Source organism: Gopherus flavomarginatus, chromosome 4, assembly GCF_025201925.1.
Source record: "Gopherus flavomarginatus isolate rGopFla2 chromosome 4, rGopFla2.mat.asm, whole genome shotgun sequence".
Lineage (NCBI taxonomy): Eukaryota > Metazoa > Chordata > Testudines > Testudinidae > Gopherus > Gopherus flavomarginatus.
This window is the reverse complement of record NC_066620.1, coordinates 107,541,475-107,564,952: the sequence shown is the minus strand read 5'-3', so window position 1 is coordinate 107,564,952 and position 23,478 is coordinate 107,541,475. Positions and strand designations below refer to the sequence as shown.

At 39.6% G+C, this 23,478-nt stretch overlaps 1 protein-coding gene across 5 annotated transcripts in view; it reads left to right on the top strand.

Moving 5' to 3' along the window:
- Positions 1–23,478, top strand: part of PHACTR2 (phosphatase and actin regulator 2) — a 228,676-nt gene that overhangs the window by 136,616 nt on the left and 68,582 nt on the right. For all 5 annotated transcript variants that reach the window (XM_050949633.1, XM_050949631.1, XM_050949630.1 and 2 more), the window contains exon 2: positions 12,849–13,016. In XM_050949633.1, the coding sequence (XP_050805590.1) occupies positions 12,849–13,016 (168 nt within the window). The remainder of the gene's footprint in view (positions 1–12,848; positions 13,017–23,478) is intronic.

Here is a 23,478-nt window from a genome sequence, read left to right as displayed (position 1 = left end):
CCCACCGCAGGCTCAAGTGGCGCAGCTCATTGCTAAAGCATAGACCCTACAGAAGCAACTTGTACACTTACAGGGAGAACCACCTCTCACTGTGCCCAAATGGTTCAGTGGAGATCATTGTAAAGTCTGGGGCTGCTCTTCATGCTCTGCCATCAACTGTACCCCACAGGCCAGACTTCGGTAGGGCTGCTTGTCAGCCTGCTCTCTGGCGAAGCGCTTGTTTGGGCCTCCCCCTGTTGAAGCAGAACAGCCCAGAACTCTCTGACTGGGAAGCCTTCCTGAAAGCCTTTGCAACCATCTTTGATGACCCACATTGTGTCTGCTCTGCAGAGGCTGCCTTTTGGAAAGTTTTGCCAGGGGTAAGGACCAGCCACCTCCTATGCTGCCCATTTCTGACAGCTCATGGCTGATGTTGAATGGAATGAAGCAGCCCAATTTCACCAGTTCTGGTGGAGGCTCAATGATGACATAAAAGATGAGCTAGCCCATGTTGAAAACTCCACCTGTCTAGGCACTGTTATTGACCTCACCTTATGCATCTCCTCTCTGCTGCATGAGGAGGAAAGAAGAGGTGGCCTGACCACTTTTCGTACATGATATGGAAACGTCAAATACTTGCTAATGCCATTTAGCTTAACTAATGCCCATGCAACATTTCAGCATTTTATAAATGATGTGTTCAGGGATATCCTGGACCAGTACATGATCATCTACCTCAGTGATATACTGGTATTTTCCAAAATCTTGGAGCAGCATTACCAGCATGTTCGGTCTGTCTTGGAGAGGTTAGGGAAGCATGGTTTGTACGCCAACCTGGAAAAGTGCACTTTTGACTAGACCACCATTGAATCTTTTAGGTGCATCATCTCCCTGGAGGGAATCCAGATGATCCACAGAAGGTGGAAGCCATCTGCAACTGGATAGCACTCCAGTGGTGCTGTGAGAAGTTCAGCACTTCCTGTACTTTACAAATTTTTATAGGAGATTCATCACCAAACTCCCAAATCATAACCCACCCAACTTCCCTCCGCCTCAAAGCCATATGATTCACTTGGTCATCTGAAGCCCAGCTTGCTTTCGACCTAGCTAAAGACTGCCTTCACCACATCCCCAGTCCTGGCACACTTTGACCTGACTCATCCCTTCATAGTGGCTGCAGATGCATCCAATGTGGCCACAGGGACAGTACTATCACAGTGACTTGGACCCCAGTCCATTCTGCACCCTTGCACATTCTATTCTCAAAAACTTTATCCCCGCAGAGATGAGCTATGAAATACTGGACAAGGAGCCTCTTGCTATAAAAGCAGTATCTGAAGACTATTTTAAGTATTTTTGTAAGACCTGAGCATTGAACCAGAGACAGCTAAGGCGGGCCCTGTTCTTTTCTTCATTCAGTTTCACAATTACCGACTACCCAGGAAAGCAAAATGGAAAAGTCCTATGCTCTATTGTGGAAGGGGGAATACTACCGGGCAAGCGAATAATCGGCTTCCAAGCCCCCCTACCTCCTCGAGCCTGGTAACTTTGTCAATGCCACAGTTCAGTGAGACCTGCTCTCCTTTATCTGATCTGCCTCAAAAAAAAGGCCCACTTGCCCAAGAGGGACAGTCCATGTGGGATGGGATAACGTACTTCGACAAGCACATATGTGTCCCCAGGGCATCCCTAACTGGAGGTGCTAGGGCCCCCTTTACTATTACATATTGAGACCTATAGTTAGCCACTTTTTAATCTATTTCATGTGTGCTACGTTAATTTTATATCGTTGAATTTTTATGGTGCCAAGTTTAATGCTGTAGGAGAAGTCTGAGTAGATTATGTCAACGCTGTTACCTTTATTGACCAAACTTCTAATCTCATCAAAATAAGATATCAAGTTAGTATGATAAGATCTATTTTCCATAAACCCATCTTGATTCACATTAATTACATTACCCTCCTTTAATTCCTGACTAATTGAGTCCAGTATCAGCTGCTCCATTATCTTACTTAGGATTGGTGTCAGGCTGACAGGCCTATTATCCAGGTCACCTTGTTTACCTTTTTAAAAAATCAGTACAATATTCCCTTTCTTTCAGTTTCAGTGCTCTAAGGCGTATTGAAAATCAATATTAATGGTCCAATGAGCTCCTCAGCCAGCTCTTTTAACACCCTTGGATGCACGTTATCTGTACCTGCTGATTTTAAAATGTCTGACTTTAGTAGTTGCAGTTTAATATCCTCTAGAGATACTAGTGGAATTGAAAGAGTTATCGCTATATGGTGAAACTATATCATCACTATTTAAGTGCCTAAATGGGAGTTTAGCTCTCTTGGAAATCTGAACCCATATGTGGGTGTTGAGCATTGGATAATCTGGCTCTTTTGAAAATCTTGTATTTGGAGGTTTAGGACCCTGGCATTCAGGAAAGACCTGGCATTTTGGAATGACCGTGAGCAGCACCTGCGCTGTGTTGCTAGGAGGTGCTCACTTGACTTACTCATTTCAATATTTTTTAAACTAATTTCTGAATATTGTGTTTCTTATGTTGTCTTTTCAGGTTTCTGTGAACTACAGGGGATAGGAAGTTCTAATTTAGGCAAATTACTAGTGTATCTCTTATGTGTTTTCTCTTGGAAGACCAACCCAGTTTGAGGTTATCTTTCCTGACTTTAGTGCTAGATGTTTTGACAGGCCATTGAAGGGTTTCCACTGTATTTTGTGCAGCTGGAAGGTAATTTTGGAACTAGCTTGAGAAATGGGAATGGGTCCAGAGGCTTCCATGTGATACACTTGACTTGGTCTCATTTTATCATCTGTGAAACATGTTTCATTTACTCCAGAACTGTTTGGTTTTGGTTCCTGTTTATTTTAGCACAAAAGTAGTGTGGCCACATACTTACTTCAAATTATTTTCACACTCCTGTTCAGTCTCTGATGAGAATTTCTGTCACTTGCCAGCTGCTAAATATATTTTCCATAAACTAATCATCACTGATTTTTCCCTCATCTTGGAATAAACCAAGAAATATCAATTTAAGGAAACATTTCTGGTTTTGCAATATTTCTTCTCAGATGTGGCATTGAAATATATCGCTATAAAATTCAACAGAATAAGTAAAATTAAATTTATTTTTAGGCTGAATCACAAAATTCTCTAATATTTTTCTCTTTTTGTCCCCCCACCAATATATTAGAAAACTTTATCACTATGCTTCAGGGTGAGGAGATTTATTTCCTGATATCCTGACATGATGTACAATAACTTTGTCTTCAATTAAACAAAGCAGTTGGGTGTGATTTCATGTGTGCAGCAATTTTTTTTCTTTTCTTTCCATCCCCCTTTCTCCTTACTACAGATGGTTTGGTTGGTTGCTTGCTTGGTGTAGTTTTTTAGGTCAAATTTAGGATCTATCTTGACGTTTATTACATCTGGAAAAGTTTACTCTCTGGAAGCTTTCCATCTGCTTTTTTTAAACCATTGGAGGGAGGAAAGGAAAGTATTCAGTTTACTGTCAGCCTAACTGTACTCTTTTGCGATCTGAGCCAACTGGGTTCCAATCAGAGAGCAAGTAACAGGTGGGAATTATTAATTTTCATCCAAATTGGGTTCTGATGTCTGTATTCTGGGAACAATAAGCTCTTAATCGTTCCTTATGAAAAAAGCCAAAAAGGACAGAAGTTGAACAGTTGGTTGAAGAGGGAGTAAGTGATGAGGATGTAGGACAATCTGATGCTCTAATGAAGAGGAGATGGTTCCAGAATGCGAATAAGTAGTCTGATAGGTTGGTATGTGTGAGTACTACAACTATGAAGCCAAATTTCGAGGTGCATTGTATTCAGTCCTAGACAAACTCCTGATGATCTCAGTGCGGGTTTGCCTGTTCAAGGACTAAGTACAAGTCTAAGTAAGGTGCTCAGGGTTTTTCTTCTCGGACCTGTTTCTTTGTATGCTCATTATTTTTCAATTTAAACAATGTCATCAGTCAGGATGCCCTCATGAGCACCACCAGCAACATACTGCATGGTGCACTGAATGTGGAAATCAGCTGTGGGGACAGATGAAACAAAAGAGTGTTTCTGGCTTCCTGCATCCTTCCTCATGGTTTTTTTTCCTTCCTGAGGGTTTCAGGATGAAGTATTTACAAAAGGGCAAGACAGACTGGTCTTTTGTTGCCTGGAAACATAATAGGAAAAATCCCAGTCTGGCTCACTACACAGCTGTCCTTACTGCTGTCTTCCAAGCCAATTCAGTAGCTCTTATGCAATGTCCTCTGCTATTTGATTGCCTTGCATTCTCCAGCCCAGGTTCATTATCTGTGGTACTTATGTAGACCCCATTACTACTGTATCAGAGTGCCTCATAATCTTTAATATATCTACCCGCACAACACCTGTGAGGTAGGGAAGTTCTGCTGTCCCCATCTTACAGATGAGAAACAGAGACTCAGCATAGCTCTTCACTGCACAGGTAATTTGAATTATCTACACTCGAATGAGCTGAGCTCACATGAGCCCAACTACATTGTGAAATTACAGTTAGACTGACAGAGTGATTCTGTTAGTGACATTAGATATAGCACTACTTGTCAGCTGCTGATGATAACTCATGGGGTAGCCTACACCCAGGTAGCTCCAGTTAAAAGCATCACCACATGCGAGTTAGGAGTTTGTGTGGGGGCAGCACTAGAGTTAGGGACAAAACTAAGTTAACTTGTCAGTGAAGACAACCCCTCAGTGACTTACTGCAGGTTGCAGAGGAATTCTGGCAGAGCAGGGAATTGGAACTGGGGGTTCCATGTCCCAGGCTGGCACCCAAACCACTGGAACATCCATCATTCTATCTTCCCCTAGGCACCTGTGCAGAGTAGTGGGAAACTGAGCTGAAGTTAACTTCTTGCTTGTGGGCAGCCAGGAAGAGGCCTCCCCACCATATCACAGAAGGGTTCCTGGTTTTTCTAATACTGACTTGAAGATAGTGAAAAAAATTATGCTTTAGGAGTGGGAGGGAGTAAGAGAGAGAGAGAGAGAAAATGGTAGCAAGTGCATGTGAAAGACGGAACCATTGTTCAGGTTATATTCATGCCTAAGACATGGCTCTGTGGATGCTCATGCCCTGTACAGCTGTGAAAGGCATCTGTTGTGGCTGTACATATAACATTTTGTTGTCAAAAGAGCCAGGAGGTGTGTTTCTGTTACATACTCCTGAGACCGAGGGGATATGAGGATAGTGTAAATCATGTCTGTAATATACCCTGCCCACCTATTTGGATACTATAACTTTTTCTGAGATGTCTGAGTAAGAGCATAGAGGCCATATTTGTAGTAGCACTGTCAAGGAAGCACAGAATTCCAGTAGATCCTTGCTAAGTGCTTGTGAAGCACATGTGCATTACTAAGGGTACTTTGCAGCCCTATGCAGTTGCTCATCAGGGAGCAGAATTTGGCTTTTTGTTTGGTGGTTTAGAAAACCTAGACAAATTTGCCTCTTCCATTAGGAGTTGGACTTACTGCAGCAAGATTTCACTTTGCTTCTCATGGGGTGGAGAGGCGTGAATCAGCCATGTGGAACCCTTTGTGAACTTGTGCATTGCAGGACCATCACGCTGACAGCCTGACCAGTGTGCAGTTTTGTCCCTATGGCAAGATGGTGACATTCAGGTGGGCTGTGCTCAGTTCTAGCTGTGGCTATCCCAAGGGAATATATCCACTACCCAGTTTGGTTATTTTAAGACAGCAATCAGAATTCATCTGAGGTAGCCACTACCCACCTTGTTGAGCACATTGCTAGCAGGAGGTCTAATTAACATTTTGCAGCACTGGCAGCCTGGTATGGAAACTACCATTCAGCCACTCACATTAAAACTTTAGTTGTTCCCTTCCATTTAATTAAAATGCAATCAAATCAATTACATCATGATAGTTTCCCAAAGTTAAAACACCAGATGTATGGCAAGGCAAATGCATACAATGCCAATTGATTAGGTTGCTCAGAGGTGCATTACAGCTCTCCCATTTGTCAGTTTATCTATTGGGGATTAGTTGCATTCTTTTTCTTCCCAAGTAAGAAAACAACAAGGAAAAAAAAATCCATCTTTCAGTCTGTTTTTCCTTCAGGAAGAATTGATGTTCTAGAATTTGAGAGTTTTATTTAAAATCACATTGATAATCTCAAGTGATTTTTTAACCAGTGGCTCAAACATTTTACCATTCAAAAGAATTTTCCAATAAGCTCTAGAAACAAGCAGCTTCATTTACTTTGTACCAAGTCCAGGAGTTATTGTTCTTGTCGGTGAATTGGGATAACATGCAGCTGTATAAACATGTTGATTCTACTGGGTTAGAGACCATGACTTCAAACTCTGGCACCCTCTAGCAAGGCTGTATGTGAAGTCACAACATCTTCAAAAGAGTATTTGAGGTCTCAGTAGACCAGTATGTCTTTTGTAGCATATCCTTTTGGGAAGAGAGGGTGAGATCAGAGGAAGAGAGCGCTTGAGAGAACTACATTCAAAACTGGATTTCTAGCAGACTGGTTGATAAATAACAAATACACAAAATACTAAAACATAAATCCACAAAAAAAAGTAAGTCTGATTTCAGGCTGGCACATCCTCCCCTGCTTTTCTCAACCCTTTTATGGTTAGACATAGTAGTTTCTGTGATCATCGGTTTAAAAAAAAAAAAAAAAAAAGAGAGAGAGAGAAAAAAGTTCACTCCACTGAATTGATAGGTCATTCAGCTAGGTATTAGGTCACTCAGTGATCCCATTTCCAGGATACAGTCTATCATCAGCCCTAGGCAGTCTTCCCATTCACTGCCTCAGCTCCATGCCACACCCTCAGTGGCTGGTAGGGGAACTTGGGCCCAGCCTCTTCTGTGGGTTCCAGTCCAGGGACCCTCAGCTCTGCAGTTCTTAGCTTTTCTCTATCAGCCTTCACTGCGCCTTCCCTAGACTTCTTCCTACAGCTCTGGTTCCCCTTCTCTCTGGGTGCACCAGCTCAAAAAACCCTCTTCCCAGGGTGTGGCCGCTGCCTGCCTTCCTGCAGCCTTTCCTAGCAGTCCTATCTGGAGCCCGCTACCTGGCTTTATAGGTGAGCCTCGCTCTAATTAGCTGCTTCCAGCCTAAAGTTCCTGTTTGCAGCCTAATTAGCTGATTGGGTCCACCTGGGTTAATTCAGCTCTTGCAAGGACAGTGTTGGGTGCGTGCCCCATCACACCATGCATGGATGATTTTTCATATGTGGTGTTCACAGGGAATGCACCAACTATTTATGTGCATTGTCATTCTTAACTCACGTTTTTTAAATGAAATCTTTGACAGCGGCTGACCTAACAGAGCAGTATGAGTCTAATAGATTGGGACCAGGAATGACCACATGAATCCAATCCATATATGAGGTGTTCCAGCAAGCTGCATTTCTGCAATAATGCTTAAACAAACGGGGCAAACTTCAAGGTGCTGTACAGCCTTTATTCAGAATTACTTCGTTTTTGTGGGCTGAAGTCTTAGCATTAGTGTTTGTATTGCTATTAATAATAATAATTAATACTTCCCTACCACACAGATTCATTAGTTTAGTAAATGCTTTGTAAAGCACCATATAAATGCTAAGTATTATTAGCATTATGTGTCTTCACTTCAGAATCTCAAAATCCTTCTTATTAATTAACTACGGCTCACAATGATTTTGTGAGCTATGTAACTCTTATCTCCATTTTGCAGATGAACAAACTGTGGCAGAAATGGCTTGACTGACTTGTCCATGATTAGAGTCAGTGGCATAACCAGAAAAAGAATTCACAAGGTCTGATTCCCAATCTTATGCTCCACTAGACTATTACTGATGTAATTGTAATTTGACATCATAGTACAGTCTCTATAGATATGTTTTGCTCCTGTAGCTCAACATATACATGCATAATGAAATCTCTGTATATTTGCGTACTATAAGTTTTGCTTACTATTCTCTTGGTAATGCAGTGTCTCTGTGGGATTTAATTAAAATTACATCCAAACATGCCTTGATGTTAGCCATGTAACTCAAAGTTCCGTTTGTATTAATGTGGAATTGCTATTTTAGGTGGAGAAGAAGAGGATTATTAAAAGCAATGACTATGCAAGTTCAATGGCCTTCTTTTTTTGTAGAAAAAATGCTTTGTGTACACTGTTTATTGTCGTTAGCTACTTTGTTACTCTTGTTTTATATTCCTTTTTAGTAAGCAATAACTCAAGTTACTAAAAGCAGACTATAACCAAGGAGTTTTCAGTTAACTACTAAAAGGTGGCTCTGTTCTAAACAGTGACTGTAAATATGGCATGGGGCTGTTCCGTATTTCCCTAAATTATTCCAAATAAAATTGGTTCAATTTACAAGTAAAAAGATATTTTGGTTTTGTAGTGTTAGCAGTTAGGAAAAAAAACAAAACAAACTCATCCCAGCAGCAGATATTAAAGATGAGTTGCACAAACAGCATAGCTGGCTCTTTGTTACCGAGCATAGGAGGCGTACCTAGGATGGAGTGTGGCCAGAGCATTTCTACACCTTGGCACTTCCTGGCTGCTGGAGCAGCCTATAGGGGCTGTTAGAGCAGAGGTACAAATTTGGGCAGCCCCTGAGGCTGCTCTAATGTGCACTGGCAGCACCAGGCTCAGGGAGGTGCATTGCTTCCCTCCTTGGTTCCTACAGTTAGCTCATCACCAGTGCAGGGGTGAATCAGGCTTTTCGTTGATCTTTAACAATTTAACCTTTTACAAATCTTAACAAAATAGAAAATGCTTAGGATGGCAAACTTCAGCTTGGCGCACTTTGAAATAGCCAGTATGTGTAGAGATTAATGTTATTTATAACACTGATTTCCCTTGTAAATAGTCCTAAATCTTTTACTTCACTGGGTTGACAGGTCCCTGATGATGATGTCGGTTTAAATGGTATCTTTCTTATCACTGAGAGAAATGCACAAATACGGATGGCTGTCACACTGTGTGCACCATTGAAAGTCAACATTTACCCACTGTAACGGATAGCCCAACTTTGCAAGTGGCTCTGCACAGGCAACCCATGGGCCCATGCAACACCCTGCTGAATTTGGTGGGGCTCCATGAGAGCTCCGGGGTCTACCCTTGTGGAGATCATTGCAGGATCAGGGCCTAATATACTGCTATGTGGTAACATTGGTTAACAGTTGACTTTTAATGGCAACCACTTTGTGTCCATAATGTTTCTCAAGTGCTCTTTAATAACAAACATGTTCTAGAATTTCCCAGTAGAGCTTCTATTCAGGAAAGCACTTAAGGATATGCTTAAGTGCTTTCCTGAATAGATTTAAGCATATTGTTAAGTGTTTCCTGCACTAGAGCCAGACAGAGGGAATTTCCTTGCATTACTGTTTCCAGAAATGAATTTGAGTGAAATAGCATAAAAATGTTTAAGTTCATCTGGTTCTCCAATAATAAAACTATTTTGTCAGCTCCTTAATTTAAAATGAACTGCCTTTCATTTTCTCCTGCATTCAGTGGAATTTGCCACCTAAGCCTTCAGATGAAAAATCCGTAGCTGGGGTAAACAATTGAAATGATGTCAAACTAAATCCATGCATATTGTATTGTCAAAAATCCTAATGTCAGACTTAATAAATGACAGTTATCGAGGACAAATGAGTTGCTCACTGGCTTTTTGACAATGGGGGAGAAGGCAAAGGTTCCAGAGTAAAATGAGAGAGCAACATAAGTAATCAAACATCCAGTCATGGAGAGTTAAGCACCTACTCATAAATGTACTGTTTACAGTGATTAATAGAAGGTCCATGGGCACTTTGAGATAAAAATTTACCCTTTGATGCATGACATGTAAAGCAACCAGTGTAAATCTTAAACACCAATTTCCTGCAAAGCATTACAAAGTTGAGGAGAAATAGTTATGGGGAAAAAATTATCCATAAATGCTCTGGAATTTCATTGTGAAATAGCTTTCTTCCTGGTGGTGTGTTAGTTTGAAATCCAATGTATTAATTTATTATTGCTTTTGAATTGGAATGTTGATGTTTTCTTTAGCCCAGAAATTTTTCTAAATACCTCATCATGGGGTAATTCTAGAAACAGCCTGCAAGGTCTGGCCATCCTTGTTTGTTGCAACCAGTTCTTTGGTGGGTTGCTTTCAAAACAAAGGAATGAACACGGGCAATAGTTTATTAAATGAAAGTCTTCTCCATATATCTTTAAAAATATTTGATTTTGAATCCTGTTTTCAAAAGTTGAGATTTTTTCTGTATAGTATTTGCAGCTAAATTGATGTTCTTATTTGTGTATGAAAAATGGTTGCTCATTTGAAGGAGAGAGATTTGTCCATTTAAAGCTGATGATAAAGCTGTATTACAGAGCTAAATGTTGCCCTGTAGGCACAGCCCTGTGTAGGGGGCAGTGCAGAACTATGTTGTCCTATAGGGCGCTCTTGGAGCCCCAGTCTCTCCATGACTCTCCCAGACTCTCCAGTGCATAGAGAGTCTACAGAGGCTGCACCATCCTTTAGGATGATGCAGCCTGCTCACTGGAATGAGCCCAGTCTATTTTTCAGGCCAGTGAAGAAAAGAGCAGGGCCATAGTTGTACCTCCTCCCTGCCGACTTGGGCGTATGAAGGATGCTGTCCTTGCAGTCACTTAACTCTGTGTAACCAAGGAGCTACTCACTGGCCCATATCCCAAAGACCACTCTCTAGCCTCAGGAGTCCAGTCCCTTTCCTTCAGGACTTCAGTTCTGTTTCTTCAGGCTGTTTAACATATCGCTGTGCCCCTTCCTCCCTGACCCAGGTTCTCCTGCAGGGTTACATTCACCTGAGAGTCATAAACTGGGTTCGTTGCTCTGCCCTGGAAACTCCTTTAGAAGCCTAACTACTCCCTGCAGCTCTCATTCAGAAATGCTTTTTATGAGGACCGTCTGACCTTCCAGCAATTCCTAGCCTGCAGCCTCAGCTGGGAGGCAGCTGATTAGTCACTGGCTAATGAGTGGGCCCAACTCTCTTTAAAGGCCATCCCTCCTGTGAAAGACTGTGGCTGGCTGCTCGGGATAGCCAAGTGGGGAGATCGCTTGTGTCCTCCCATCCTGTGGCCCTATGCAAGTGCTAGTCACAGTCTGGTAAGGCTGGCAAGATTCATTAAAGCCAACTGTAGTGGCTTTTCTATTTTACAAATACTCAGCTTGTCCAAGGATAACACGTAAATAAAAATTGAGCATAGAATTACCATTCTGAAGAGTTTAAATAACAGCAATTAAGCTGGAAAAGCCCTTTTATGTTATTTGCTCCATCTTCCTGCCCCTGGAGGATTTACTGCATTTTATGGCCCAATTTGTTCAGATTTATTGATTAAATGGTACATATTGAGCCAAATTCATCCTTGCTTTTAACCTCATAGATTTCAATATAGTTGGGCGAGGGATCAGTTTGGCCAAGTGTCTTCTACAGAATATTGGGAATAATATTTCTTGCCTTCGGATTGGCTGATGTCAGTGTATAAAAAGTCTCCGACAGCATGGAATTTTTTAAAGATCCAAAGTCAATACTGAAGTCTAGGGCAAGTATAGATCTGATCAAACAAACAGTGATTTCCTGGGAAATTTGATGTCAACAGTTCATACTGGTGTGGTGGGCCAGAAGCAGCATGGGGCAGTAGACAGGGCACAAGGTCATCTGGGTTCTTTTCCAGGATCTGCCACTGGCTCACTTTCCAACTTACAACTAAGCACTTAATTGTACTGTGCCTCAGTTTTACTGTCAGTAAAATGGGGATAGCACTACTCCCCTCCCCTTTGTAGAGAACTTTGAGATATGCAGACTGTGATTATTATTATTATCAGTGGTGGCATCAAGTGTGTTCTTGACCAGTTATAACTGGAATATGTAAATAAACCAAAGTACTAACAGAAGACATTCTCCCATAAATACGCATGTGCTTAACTCTATATGCATAAACAATCCCATTGATTTCAATTAAACTACTCACATAGTGTAATTAAGCACATATTTAAGTGTTTGCGGGATCAGGCTAGAATGTTCTACCTGTTGTCTTCTGATTCTCTACTGTAATAAGAAAAAATAATAATAGACTTCAAAGTGATATCATAGGGAAGTTCATGCCACTATACATTTAACTCTATACCATCCCCCCTGTGCTGAATGGTTATTCCTAATTGGGTCCACAAACCCCAGCATTAAGGTTACTTGTGGTAAATATTGGCTCTGACTTTGATATTGTCAGTAAATCTTTGCTGATCAGACTCAGTAATTTTTGTTTGCATATTTGCCTACGGTATTTTGGATTCAGCCCCAAAAGCTTAGTGTTAAATTCTGTTTGTTAATAAGAAGCCTTAATTATGACAGACTCCACTGAATTAATGAATATGAAGGGTATCAAACTGACCTATTTCTGAGTGTCCCATTCCAGTGCCAGAATTGTTAATATTAGAGCTGGGTGAAAAACTTATTTATTTTTTCTGCTAAAATTTTAACTATGGGAAATGTTCCAGTTTGCAGTGGAAGATTTTTTTTCCCCAGTAAAATGTTTTGACTAGGCTCTCAAGCTACCGGGGAAGAAAAATCACATATTTTTGTTGAAAAAATGTTGATGTTTTTATCAGAAATATTTTATAACAAAGTTCTGACAGTTCTAACTAGGCTATTGAATAGCTATAGAACAAAGGGGCCCGAAATGATGATTGCTTTGAGTCCACTGAAATGATCTCAATCTGGACTCAGAAGAGAGTTCACCCACACTGCACTCTGCAATCTAATAACATGCAGGTTTAGATTTAGAATATGACTTCCCTGTCCTGCTTGTTTCAGTAACATTTTACTTTTCTTCTTTATATAGTTGATGGATTAGACAAAGCTTCAATTGCAAATTCTGATGGGCCACCCCCAGGATCCCAGACGCCTCCTTTCAAGAGAAAAGGCAAACTCTCTACCATTGGCAAAATTTTTAAACCTTGGAAATGGCGGAAGAAGAAGACCAGTGACAAATTTAAAGAAACATCAGCAGGTATGTGTATCGTTATTTGTTAACTGTAAAAATTGCTTTCACAGATTGCTCGATTTTTAAGGCCAGAAGTGACCATTAGTAATGCTTCAAAAGGTACTGAAGTTTATTAGATGCTAAAGAGACACTGTAAAGAGTTTTAGGCCCAATATTTGACATACCTTAACTGATTCTGTCACTAAGAACTTTGCTAAATAAACAACAATTTTTTTTTACCTATCACATTTCATATTCTTTTAACATTAAAAATATATGTTTATTGATGGACATGGGGCCATGTGCTATCTTTCCCCAGAGAAATTTGGGATGGACAGGTAAAATGTTCCCCCACCAGTCAGTGACTGTGTACTCTATGATTTGTTCTGTAGCTGCTTCCAGAGAGAATGTGTAATATGTGACCAAGTCCTCATCAGCAAACAGCTGATTTAATACACACTATGTACCTCAGCAGATATTTTTCACAAATTCATACTATTAATACATCTGTAATTAAATACATTTTGTATTCTGTATCAAGCCACTCTACAAGAATGGAATATCAATTCTCACATGCAAGATAGATAAGTAGTATTATTAGTCGCATTTTACAGATAGGGAAAATGAGGCATAGAAGTTAAGACTAACATTTTCAATACTATCTACTTAGTCAGCTTCCTTAGTTTTTGAGGGCCTAACTTGAGATACCTGGGGCCAGTTTTTCAAAAGTGTTTAAGACCTGTGATTCCCATTAACTTGGCTCAGGCCCAACCTGTCTCAAGATGGATGTCTGTAAACTCCAATTACCCAAAATTAGTGGATATTTGAAAATGTTGGCCTATGCACGTATTTTTCAAAAGCATGTTCATAATCTCACATGTTCTAGTTTATGTACGGGAAATACCTAATACTGAGTACAAATCAAAGCTATGTCTTGCCTGGCCAGTTGCTGGGCAGAGAATTTGCCTCAAAAGCTTGATCCTGCAAAGTGATGTGATGAGATGCTTGTCAGACATATATCTTAAAAGAAACAGGAACTTATTTCACTCCATTTATAGCCACGTAGAACAAAGTCTGCCATATTTTAATGGCATGAACTCTCTCCCTAACTGAGCAAATATATACATAAAGTTACTCTTGGGTGTAAGTGTTTTCAGGACCAGGGCCAGAGTTCACACCATCAAAACATTGCAGGTTCTGCTACACAGCTATAAAAGGAGTGAAATAGGCACTTTTTGTTTGTTTTTTAAGATTTCATGGACATTTGCTCACTATTTATTTTTTCTTACAGTTACTAGTTCATTCCCTTAAAGGGCCCTGAAATTCTGAAATGCACTTTGCCCCTAGGTATCATGTTTTTTCTAAGTGCCTTCCTTGTTTCTTGAATCATAGACATTTCAGAGACCTATCATCCTCTGAAACTTTCATCTAAATAGGGCAAATCTTCCCTTTATTTCCAAATTACTTTGATTGTTAGCATGTAATGGACTATTTTCCTATAGGTTATTTAAAACAACTTTCAAATAACTCCATTATTTCAAATAAGAAATATACTATGGTAAAGGTACAGCTAGGATATGGGGTAACTTAGTTATCATGCTGATACAATGAGCAAGCCATATATTACTAAAATTTAGGTTAAAATTGTGTTTTAAAGTTACACTACAGGTAACATTTCAGATTCAGGTTCTGTTCCTATGTATATGTCAGTAATTATTGCCTGATTAACAACTATAGTTATTAATATTAATGAGATTATTATGAAGCAGTGACCATTTTAAATACTGAATAACTAATTCTGCTGTGTTCATGTAAAGGATAATTGCATCAATTTTCACTGGACCTAACTTTTAAGTTTCAATTCCTGACCTGTGGCACATCTGGTTTTAAAAGCCTTCCTTGTCTGGATTTAATCAAACAAATAATACAAAGCAGCTGTTTACCCCATGATTAGAGTTAAACTTTAAACTGGGTCTAACTTAAAACCTAATCCTAACAATTACACAGTTTTAAAATCTAAACAGTCTAACCATTCTTTCCTCAAACCTTACTGATTAAAGAGAGGATATTTTAATGACTAGGTACTTCTATTCCTACAAACCTACTTTGGCCAAAACTATTTTTGCTTTAACTTCATTTATTTCAGCTGAGTTATTTCAGTGGTGAATTTGTCCTTTTGTGGCCAAGTTGGAGGAACTCTTCTCCTTGTTCCTGTGTCCAGTTTATGTAGAGATAGATTGTGCCTTTTAGGAACTGCCCTGAATATATGAGTGCGTTGCCAGGACGTGATGTGTCAGGCTCTGAACTGTGTTATGTCGTGACATGATGTTACAATGTGATGACATTTCACCTGCTCAAAGACATTTTAGGACTGAACCAACATGCAGGATATACGACAGCCCCATTAAAATCAGTCCAGTCTGCTGATAACTAGGACAGATGGCTACTGTCAAAGGCACAGCACCAAGTTTGAGGCATCAGCAACCATAACACCAGGCTCCGATCCAGCTAGAGAGAGAAAGCAGAGGCTGCTTAGTCAGATCTTGAGTCATACACCTCTACTCTGATGTAACCCGACCTGATATAACATGAATTCGGATATAACGCAGTAAAGCAGAGCTCCAGGGGGTGGAGATGCGCCCTCTGGCAGATCAAAGCAAGTTCGATATAATGGAGTTTCACCTATAAAGCGATAAGATTTTTTGGCTCCCAAGGACAGCGTTCTATCGGGATAGAGGTGTATTTGATCTGCTAGTGACATAAGAGCTGTTTGTAAGATGGCTGCTGTTGAAATGGTGTATTTACATGTAAGTATCATTTTTCTTCAACAAGCAGGAATTAAGAAATCCAAAGATTATTTTTAATGTTGCCTGATCCCTTAAAATGTTAAACCCATATCATTGATATGCCAGCAAACAAAACCCCACACAAACATGCATCACATTCAGTAAACACAATGCACAGGGATCTAGATGTGCAATTGTTGGGTAATTAGATATGGAACCTTTAATTTCTGTGACAGTGGTTTGACTCCAGACCAGGAGGGCAGTGACAGTAAACTATTACCATGTAAAGGCTGTCATGTAAGGATGAGCCCAGTAAGGCAGATGCATTATATTTGGAAGTTATCTTTGTAACTTGTCTTAAAATGGAAACTATGATTAACATTTAAAAGGTCTCAAAAATTGGGAATATTGTGGCTAGGCCCATTGTGAGACTGAAAGGCCTGTCTTGCCCCATATGGAAAAATTCTACGGAATGGCCCAGGAATTAAATGTATGGAGTACTATAAAATTAATAAAGTTTTTATTATTATGTATCATTTGTGATTTGTGTTCTCATAACAGCTAGGATCCCTAGTTATGGAATAAACCTCCATTGTGTTAGGCTCTGTACAAATACAGAATATATATAATAAAACACCAGGTGATATTTTTTAATCATTCTTAGAATTCTATAGGAGGACTATAATTCCCTATTGTATCATATATCATGGTGCAAAAAAACACATAGAAAGTAAATCACTTCCTGTTAAATTCCGTAACACTTTTGCATGTTCTGCACATTACTTGTAATTTTGAATACTCTGCTCACACTGGCTGCAGAGAGATTACTTCTATTTATCCCAGTGTTTTCCATCAGACTTTTTTTTTAAGGGCAGAGAGGAGAGGGTTTGAAATAGATAAGCTAACGTCTCTTTACAAAGACCACCTCTTGGATTTCTATTCTGGCAGTGTGGTTTTGATTGGCGTAGCAGAGGTGAAAAGCAGAATCACTTTCCTGAAACACTTTTTTAAATCATGCAAACTGTTTTCTTCATTTCAGCAGTGATTTCACAGCACAGTCCTTCAGGTCTGAAAGACCAAAACAGTATTATAGATTAGGTTTAATTTTTTGCCTCTTCAGGATTTCAATTTTTTAACTTTTTCATCTTCAGATTACAGTATAGATCTCTAGTCTACAGGCAGAACTCACATACAGGTTAAGAGATTTTACACTGAAAAAGTGGCAGACAGACAATGTCGTTGGTAATGAAGTGTAAACCATGGGTATGTGTTAGCAGATAATTACATGGATCTGAGAGCTCTTGTTGGAGAACTCTGTCAACTGGATCATTGTTTTCATCAAATCCATTTTATAAGACTTTTTATGTCTTCTAATGAGCTGTGGAAATTAGTGACGCGAACAAGGCAATGCTAATGTAAAGATTTCTCTAGTGGGGAATGACAGAAATAGAAAGGAGTTTAGGATCTGACACCTGCATGGATATAAATTCCTTTCCCTCAGTGTCAAGGCTGGCAGCTGAACTTCCCTATTAACTTTGGCTTTATTAGCCACAACCAAATAGTGGACCTGACTGTAAAGCACTGCCTGAACTAAGTTTCCTCCACTCCCAAAAGGACTTTCAGGTGCATAGAATTTTTCAGAAATGGTCCAGAGTTGTCTTTTGTTAACTTTTATTTCATTATCTTGACTTGGCATTTGGCTAAGCCTCCTACTACAGTCCTTGACAATATGCAGTTCAAGCCAGTATACAGCATTCAGGCCATTTTTTTTTTTTTACTGAATGTTTACCAGAAATAATGCTAAAAGCGAATGGTTTTTCTAAAGTGTTGGGTTATACAATTTATAATATTTCCGTGCCTCTCTTATTCACAAAGTGCCAACAGAGAAAATTCTCTGCATATCCTAGAGAATGAGGTTAACATTGTAAACAGCAGACCCAGGAACTTGTGGTATTTGCTTTAATATTTAGTAGACTGGTTAATTTTTTTACTTTTCCTAGTGAGTACATATATTCTATTTTAATTTAAAGACTAAGGGCCTGATTCTCCACTCTATTTCACTGATGTTATGACTGTGAAATTCCATTTGCCTCTATGCGATTACACCATTATGATAGAATGGAGGATCAAGTCCCAGATTTTTAAATGTATTTTTGTATGTATTTGTGCATAAATGTGTGTATTTTATTTATTTGTAATGAACATATGCACAGAAATGCATTGTTGCCAATGTTCACAATATTTACTGGTTTTTTAAAGCCTGAGCTCCTGGAGTCATGTTATTACCCGAGACGCTCAGATTTTACTTTAAAGAAAATTTAAGTTATTAGCTCTCTTGGTTGCAGATAAAAACTTGAAAATGTGAACTTGAAAAGCTCAAAAAAATTAAAAGAACCCCAATTTTTTAAAAAGTTGAATTTAATACACTCCATGATTTTTGGGAGTCTGACTCATGATTTTGAATGCTTGGGTTTTGCAATACTGCATGTGTACAGTACTGTAGCTTGTGTGTTGTTAAGTTAAGTTCACAAAAAATGGTGTGTGAACTTTGGAAAATCTGGCCTGAAATATTTAACTTTAAGAAAGAAAGTGTAAAGGAAATACACTACTTCCTTCTACATGAATAAAACACTTTATAATATGCATACAATTTTAATAAATCTATAATCATAAGGTAGCAAATTTACATCACCTAATGACCCTATCTTATTGTCCTTACTCAAGCAAAACTCTCATTGGATTCTGTTGGTGTTTGCCTGATTAAGCCGCACTGAAAATAATCCAATAGTGCACATCTTTAAATATACACAACATAGTCTTCTAAGTTTGTTACTGTCTGCAAATATATTTTCATAGCACAAAACATATCAAGAAGCAGGGGTTGAATTGAAGAGAAACTGGTGTTGGTACTCTTCCAACTTCTGCGTACAAAATAAGGTACACTCTTGCCAATCACCAAAATGAGATGCTGCTCACAGTACATTGTGGAAATGTCAAAATATGACCATACATGATCTCTGGGCTCTTTCAGCTTGAGTCCCCCTTGGAATTGCTTGATTATGCCCGTTGGATCTGCTACAGTCCTTAAGCTTGGCTTCTTGATTTGGGGCAGAAAATGAGGGGTGATAATGTCTCAAATGCTACCCACACATGATACCAAAATGAATATTCACTCATAGTAAATTGCACAGATTAGTGATATTTTTGGTTTTTTGCATGAGGAATGAACTAGTTAACTATCAGAACATTTAAATTATCACTAGGCATCTGAATTAACACTTCCCTATGATGACTGGGCCCTTTCACATCTTAGAGCTATTGTTCCAGGCTCAGGAAAACATTTCTGCACTAATTACATTTTTGAGGTTTTCTTCACAACCACAACAGCTAGAGAGACTTGCTTTGTTTAAAAAAAAAAATGAAAGCTGAGATTCTGGACAACAAGATAGTACATTAAGAGAGGTGCCCTCATGCCAAACTGCCTCCATCAGAGCCCTATCAAGAAAACACTCCACTCTGATTCACATAAATTGATCCATTGACAAGATATTCTTATTTTTTCCCTTTTCTTTAAGATTTTTAATAGCGATGAGCCCAAATAAACCTCTGGAATGGAATATGGGAAAATTTAGAACCAAATTTAGAGCTGAACTTTGTGACTCAGGCACACTGTTGTTGTTTAAAGAAATGTCAGTAGGGAAAAATAGGATTGCAAACCTCCTCCTCCTCCTCCAACCACTCAGATAGCAGTCACAGTCAAACAAATGCACAAAAGAAAGGAGTTAGAGGCAAAGCTAGCATGTCTAAATCTAGACCATTTTAAACCCATTCTGTTATTTGTACTGCACTCTGAAAGTGTAAAATGTTATTGAACTGTTTAACATTAATGACTTTGTTCCTAACTGTTGCCACATCTCCTTACACTGAAGAATTTTAGGGTCTCTCTTCACTGCACAGATATCTCAGGCTCTTACTCAGCTGTTGTTCCCTAACATCCCTCCTGTCCACATGGAAAACCTCTTCAGCTGAGTGTAGTGGTGCTTTCAATCTGGGCTAGCTGGCCTGTCTGAAAGCTGCAGGCTAGAACTCAGATGTTGCCATCACTCGGGCTGGTTATCCACCCAATCTGAAGTAAGGACACAAGCTCAATCACTCCAGTGCCTTCCCACATTTCCCCCTGTGTGCCCAGAAGGACGGACAAGTTCCCCCACAATTCACTGAGAGAGAATCACGGAGTGGCTCAGCTTACTGCAGCACAGAGAACCCTAGGCAGAAGTTCTAGCAACTCACGTAGATGAGCACAGCACCAGTAAGGACCTAGTAACTCAGCTAGGGCTTAGCAGTGTGGCTGCTCCCACCCAGGCTAGGCTAACCTGAGTGCTCAGGACCAGGCGCCAATCACTGAAGTTAACTGCGTTGAAGAAATATTCTTATCTATTATGGAGCTTGTTGTCAAGATGTACACACACACAGAAGACCTATAGGAAAGCATTGATTTGCTCTTAAATTCTCTAAATATGTAGAATAACTTTTATAGACACATTAAATTCTATAGTACTCCCCCTTAAAGTGGGAGGTTTGAAGTGAAACCCCGTTTGGGCTGAATGCATCCTGTCACAAGCTGCTTCCTGGAGATGAAAAGTTCATCCTTATACCTACTGAACAGAGATTCCCAGGACAAGCAGAAGTTAAAAAGTTGCATTTGCTAAGCAGGAGACTCTTGTTGCCCCACCAATTAATACAGCAGGAAAGACATTACCTGCTGACCTATGATGGAAAAGGAGCAGGGAGGTCACAGATGCAGGGCAGAAAGGCCTCTTCCCCAGACAGTTGGGAGGGGAAATTTACCTGTGTTTTGGACAGAGGTGTGTGCGGGTATTACAGCTGTGAAGGTAGCACCTGGCCTAAGATTGTTAGCAGAATTATTGTCCTGTTTTTAGCTTGTTCTCTTAAAGGCCTAACAAATAGCCTACGATGTGTATGGGAAGAAGACTTTTCTTTTCAGTCAGAAAATAGAATGTCAGAGAGTTTTTCAATTGACTTCACTGCGCTTTGGATCAGTCCTTTGAAATAGGCTTGACCAGGCTGTACCATGGAGTTTTCTTACAAAATCTTCAGTTAATTGTATTGTGCTAAGAGCTGAAAAATCTACATAACATATGGTGCAAATATTTAAAAAGATGGAGAACCAGATATGGAAATATTTGTACTGACGTGGGAATGATGGTTGGAATTTTTCCCTTTAGCAACATATTTTCCATTCTGTATCTCATAAAATCCATTCACTGTGAACCCAGTTGTGCACTTTCTGTATAAAGAGCTTTTAAAATAATTTAAAAACAAACTGTGAATGGCATCAACTCAAGATTTTTCCTCTCTGTGTCTATTTGCTGTAGAGGAAAAGAAGGCAGAAGTTTATATCTTGGCATGAAGCAGCTGCCACTTCAAAGCCCCATGGTAAGAGTGTATGGAATTGGGGCCAGAAACCATTTTTAGCCTGATTAGATCAGGATTAAGCCCAGAGAAAAATTCAAAACTAAATCAGAATCAGCTGGGGCTCATCTTGGAAAGACCAAAACAAAAAATTGGCAGGTAGCTAGGCTCTCAGATTATTTTTTAAATGGAAGAATGGGGATTTTAAGGCCGCTTGAGGCTTATGGTTACTGAATGACACGAAGCAGTCTTTTTGCAATAAATAAATGAAGTTGATTCTTCACCTTTCCATGAAAAGTAAGTCCTATGTTGAATTGGGCTACTGCAAAAAATACAGTAGTCAATGGAATCCCTCGCACGAGTAGGGTTTATTGGGGTGAATGGGGATTGCAGAATTAGGCTTACACAAAATGTTGTTTTCACGCACTGTCTCACAAAACCCAACCTTTCCTGTCTAAGGATGAAGCCTTGGCCTCATTGAAATCAGTGAAAATTTTGCCATTGACTTCAGCTTGGCCAGGATTTCACCCTAAGATTTTTGAACTTGCTGGCAAAGGGCCCCTGGGAACTGAGTTTGTATCATGTTAAGATTTCTTAACAGGCAAGCACATTGTGCTTAGGGGATTGGTTGCATTTCATAACATGAATATGGGGCACAATGCTGTCTAGTTTACTAGAGCTCCAAACTGAGTTTGTTTCTATAAAACCACAAGGATCATAATATCAAGTAAAAGGCAACTGTGCAATAAAGATCTCACCTCTGAGGCCAGTTCTTATTAGACTTACATGAATATTGTTAACAAGGTCAGTTAGACTAGCAAACAACACTGATTTAGTTGTACTGCATGAGTATATAAAACATGTTATATTAAAATTCTGTATATTGCCATATCTGTTTCACATTAATATTGCTTTTAATTGAATTTGATATAGAAGAATTATTGTGGTTTGCATTACAGCTTCCAGAAAATGTGCTAAGTGGCTTACAGTACAGGTAGAAAGCCCTGGTATCTTGTCCCCAAAAACAGTATAATTTAAAGCCCTGAACCTGGAAAGAGATTCAGTGATGTGGACCCCTGTGACCACTTGGGGTCCTTTAGATTTCAACAGGACACCACCTAAGTGTAAAGGTCTACAAGGGCAGATCCCTTTGCAAGACTGGGGCTTTAGTATCAGACATGGTGTATGGGGTGGGGATAAAAAACAGTACAGAAGGGATCTAAGGGAGAACAAAGGTAACAGCAGTAAGATCCGGTGGTCACTTAGCTAGTCACGTGCACATCCTGGTGGTTAAGTTTAAAAGCATTTGCAAGGATAGTGTTTCATATTATGACCTTTCTGAATGAGGAGAAGGTAGTAGCTTGGAAAATCAGAAAAGGGAGACATTTCAAACGTGGGAAACAGCATGACTAAAGATACAGAAATGCTTGTGGCAGGATCAGCTGAATTGTTCACTGAGGCTGGTGATGATAGTGGAGCAGGCGGGGATAGTTATGTTGGGTCTACAAGGTGAATTTAAGAAATTTAAGCTGAATGTAGTGAAGGAGAAAGAGCCAGCAGAAGTGTTGAAAGGTGTGAGTGGGGACAACATGGTTAAATCAACAGGCAAGGAATAAAGGTTATAGTGGATCACAAACTGAATGAGAGTCAACAATGTGATGTAGTTGTGAAAAAGGCTAATATTCTAGAGGATTTCATTTAAGATACCGGCGATAATTGTCCTAATCTGTTTGGTATTGGTGAGGCCTCAGCTGGAGTACTGTGTCCAGTTCTAGGCATCACACTTTAGGAAGGATGTGGACAAACTGGAGAGAGTCCAGAAAAAAGCAACAAAAATGATAAAAGGGTGAGAAAACCTGACCTATGAGGAGAGGTTAAAAAAAATGGGCATGCTTAATCTTAAGAAGAAGACTTAATGTTATCAGATTTCCCCTCACTCTTCAAATATGTTAAGAGCTGTTATAAAGAGAACAATGATCGACTGTTCTCCATGTCTGGAGACAAAAAACAATGGGCTTAATCTACCACAAGAAAGATTCAGGATCAATATTAAGAAAAACTTTCTAACTATATGGGTAATTAAGTGCTGGAATAGGCTTCTAAGAGAGGTTGTGAAATTACCCTCACTGGAGGTTTTTAAGAATAAGTTGAACAAACACCTGTCAAGTATAGGTTAGATTTACTTGGTCCTGCTTCAGCTCAGGGTGCTGGGCTTGATGACCTCTTGACATCCCTGCCAGCCCTACATTTTAATGGTTCTATAATTTTAG